Source organism: Etheostoma spectabile, chromosome 7 (assembly GCF_008692095.1).
Source record: "Etheostoma spectabile isolate EspeVRDwgs_2016 chromosome 7, UIUC_Espe_1.0, whole genome shotgun sequence".
Classification (NCBI taxonomy): Eukaryota; Metazoa; Chordata; class Actinopteri; order Perciformes; family Percidae; genus Etheostoma; species Etheostoma spectabile.
In genome coordinates, this window is record NC_045739.1 from 22,399,523 (window position 1) to 22,402,138 (window position 2,616).

General features: G+C 38.3%; 1 protein-coding gene across 1 annotated transcript in view; it reads left to right on the forward strand.

The window, feature by feature from the left end:
* Positions 1-2,616, forward strand: part of tm9sf4 (transmembrane 9 superfamily protein member 4) — an 18,114-nt gene that overhangs the window by 4,626 nt on the left and 10,872 nt on the right. Inside the window, exons 5-6 of the mRNA XM_032522025.1 lie at positions 289-433; positions 1,019-1,142. Coding sequence (XP_032377916.1) covers positions 289-433; positions 1,019-1,142 — 269 coding nt within the window. The remainder of the gene's footprint in view (positions 1-288; positions 434-1,018; positions 1,143-2,616) is intronic.

Genomic DNA, 2,616 nt, shown 5'->3' on the forward strand with positions numbered 1-2,616 from the left:
GACCCCCTAGAATGCTAATATTGACCCATTGCCCAGAGGAATATATAACAATTTCTATATTTTTTTTTGTTTAGTTACTCCAGACTGTATAAGTCTAAGGCTAAACAGATTTGTAAAGAAAAGATTGAAGTGATTCTTCAAGTATTTTGCATAGCATAATGTAGTAGAAGAAGAAGATTAGAAGTAGAAGATGTTTTTTTTTTTGGTATGGTTTTCTAGCACTTACATTTTGTTTAAGATGTTAAAATGCAAACTGAAGCTGATTGAACACATTCCTGTGCCTTTCAGTATCGCAGATAACCTGCCAGTTGCCACCAGGTTAGAGTTGAACCCCAACAGAGAGGCACCAGGGGAGGAGGAGCAGAAGAAGGACGTGGTGAAAGATATCCAGTTTGAACACGGTTACAGACTGGGCTTTGTCAACAACAACAAGGTAGATCTTAACTCTTGTGTTGTCTTCCCATTGACCATGCAACTTCTTGTTGTTGTTTTTCTGGGTATGAATTTAAAATTAAAACTATTTGGTTGTCTTTTCTCAACATTTTTGTTGCTTTCCTGACGTTTTTGTCCCTCTTTTCAATGTTTTTATCCATTTTTTTTCCTGCGCCTTTTGACGTTTTTGTTGTTGTTGTTGTTGTTGTTGTTGTTGTTGTTGTTGTTTTCCCACTTCTTTAAAGCTTTTTTGGACATTTTTCCCACTTTTTTTAGCGTTCAACTTCTTTTATCATTTTTTCCCCCAATGCTATAAAATTGAATCAAACCAAATGTAATGAAAGTAGTGTACTTATTATGAGCGTTGTAGAGAACCGTCCTCATAATTCTTTTTATTTTTGACAATTTGTTTGAAAGAAACACTGAAATAGAAACTTTTTGAAATTTGGCCAAATTTGACCTGAGGACAACAGAAGGGTTAAACAGTATCTGTACCTGCCCTGATACATTTCATGTATCAAATGAGCAGTCTCCTTGTGTTGTTTTAAGGATACTAATTTTGTGTCTTTCCCCTTCTCCCTCACAGTTTTATCTGCACAACCATCTGTCCTTCATCCTGTACTACCACAGAGAGAAGCTGGAGGAAGTGGAAGTTCACAATTACAGGGTGGTGCGATTTGAGGTCGTATCCCAAAGTGTAAAAGTAGATGGTAGGTGTCAGCGCTCTCATTTTGAATAGCTTTATGTTGTCATGTTTCTGACCCATGGTGATTAAAACTATTGGAATAGAAGGAAGAAACGCAAGCGGTGCCTCCAAAGTGGCCAGTAGGGGTGTGAATCTTCACAATGCATCACCTCCTCAATATTATTATATATTGCTTTGCATGGTTTTTATTGACAAATTCGAGCATTCAGACATACTGTATGTGAATACCCCTTTTTTTATGGTAGCTGCTCTTGAAAAAGACACTTCCAGAATGTAGCCAAGTCTGAACACAACAGACAGAAGGCAGAAACGGGTTTGGGGGAAGCAGCAAGCGGAAAATCTACAAGCAGCATCAGTAGGCAATAATTGATTATGGTCTGTCACCGCATTGATGCAGAATTGTCCAGGTCCGCATCACTATGCATTGATGCAATGATTAATTTCAACGCCCTGAGTGGCCAGTAAAGTTACAGTTGTTAACTAAGAAGGGGACTTTTATATTCACTCTTGTGTTCTTGCACACTGAGTCCACACTGAGTTTATTTGTGTATGCGTGTCTTCCTACAAATTTATCACACACAGAAACCTTGCACACCAAGTCCAATGCGTATCAATTAATCCATTGCCAAAAACGTCGTAGAAACAATACAAAATGTGACGCTGTTGTTGCTCTGCCTCTCTCTCAATTCAATTCAATTTTATTTATAGTATCAATTCATAACAAGAGTTATCTCAAGACACTATACAGATAGACCACACTCCAGAATTTACAAGGACCCAACAGTTCTAGTAGTCTCCTCCAGAGCAAGCAACAGTGCGACAGTGGCGAGGAAAAACTTCCTTTTAGGCAGAAACCTCGGTCAGACCCAGGCTCTTGGTAGGCGGTGTCTGACGGACCGGTTGGGTTTAGAATGAAGAGTGGCAATAACAAAAATAGAAAAAATTAGTAGTTTGTAGCAGTTCTTTGTAGTAGTTCATGACATAGCAGGACGCTGTGCGGCATTACAAGGCACAGCAGGACGTAGCAGGACGTAACAGGGCACTGCAGTGTAGCAGTTGAACATGGCATCACAGAACATGGAGCGGGACCAAGGCGACCGCTGCTACCCTGATTTTGGAGCCTCTCTCTTCTCCCTTCTTTTATCCCTCGCTTCTCTCCGTTGACAGTTCCAGGAGGCAGTGTGTAAACAAGCTTGACATTGAATCCAAAAATTTCGTTAAAAATAATGTCTAATCATGTGCCAGTCAAAGTTGTTGTCAATGAAATGTCAGGTCTCAGTTCAGGGAAGCACTTTTAAACTATAGCACTTTCTATTTTGCTTAAATATTTTAGTTTTGCAGCACAGTGATTACTTTAAAGATGTTTTTTTTTTAAATACTTTTACTTTTATATACAGTATAATTGTGCTTCAAATAAAAAAAGTATTTACCTACACCTTTTTTCTTGTTTAAAATCATTTACATAATAATATATATAT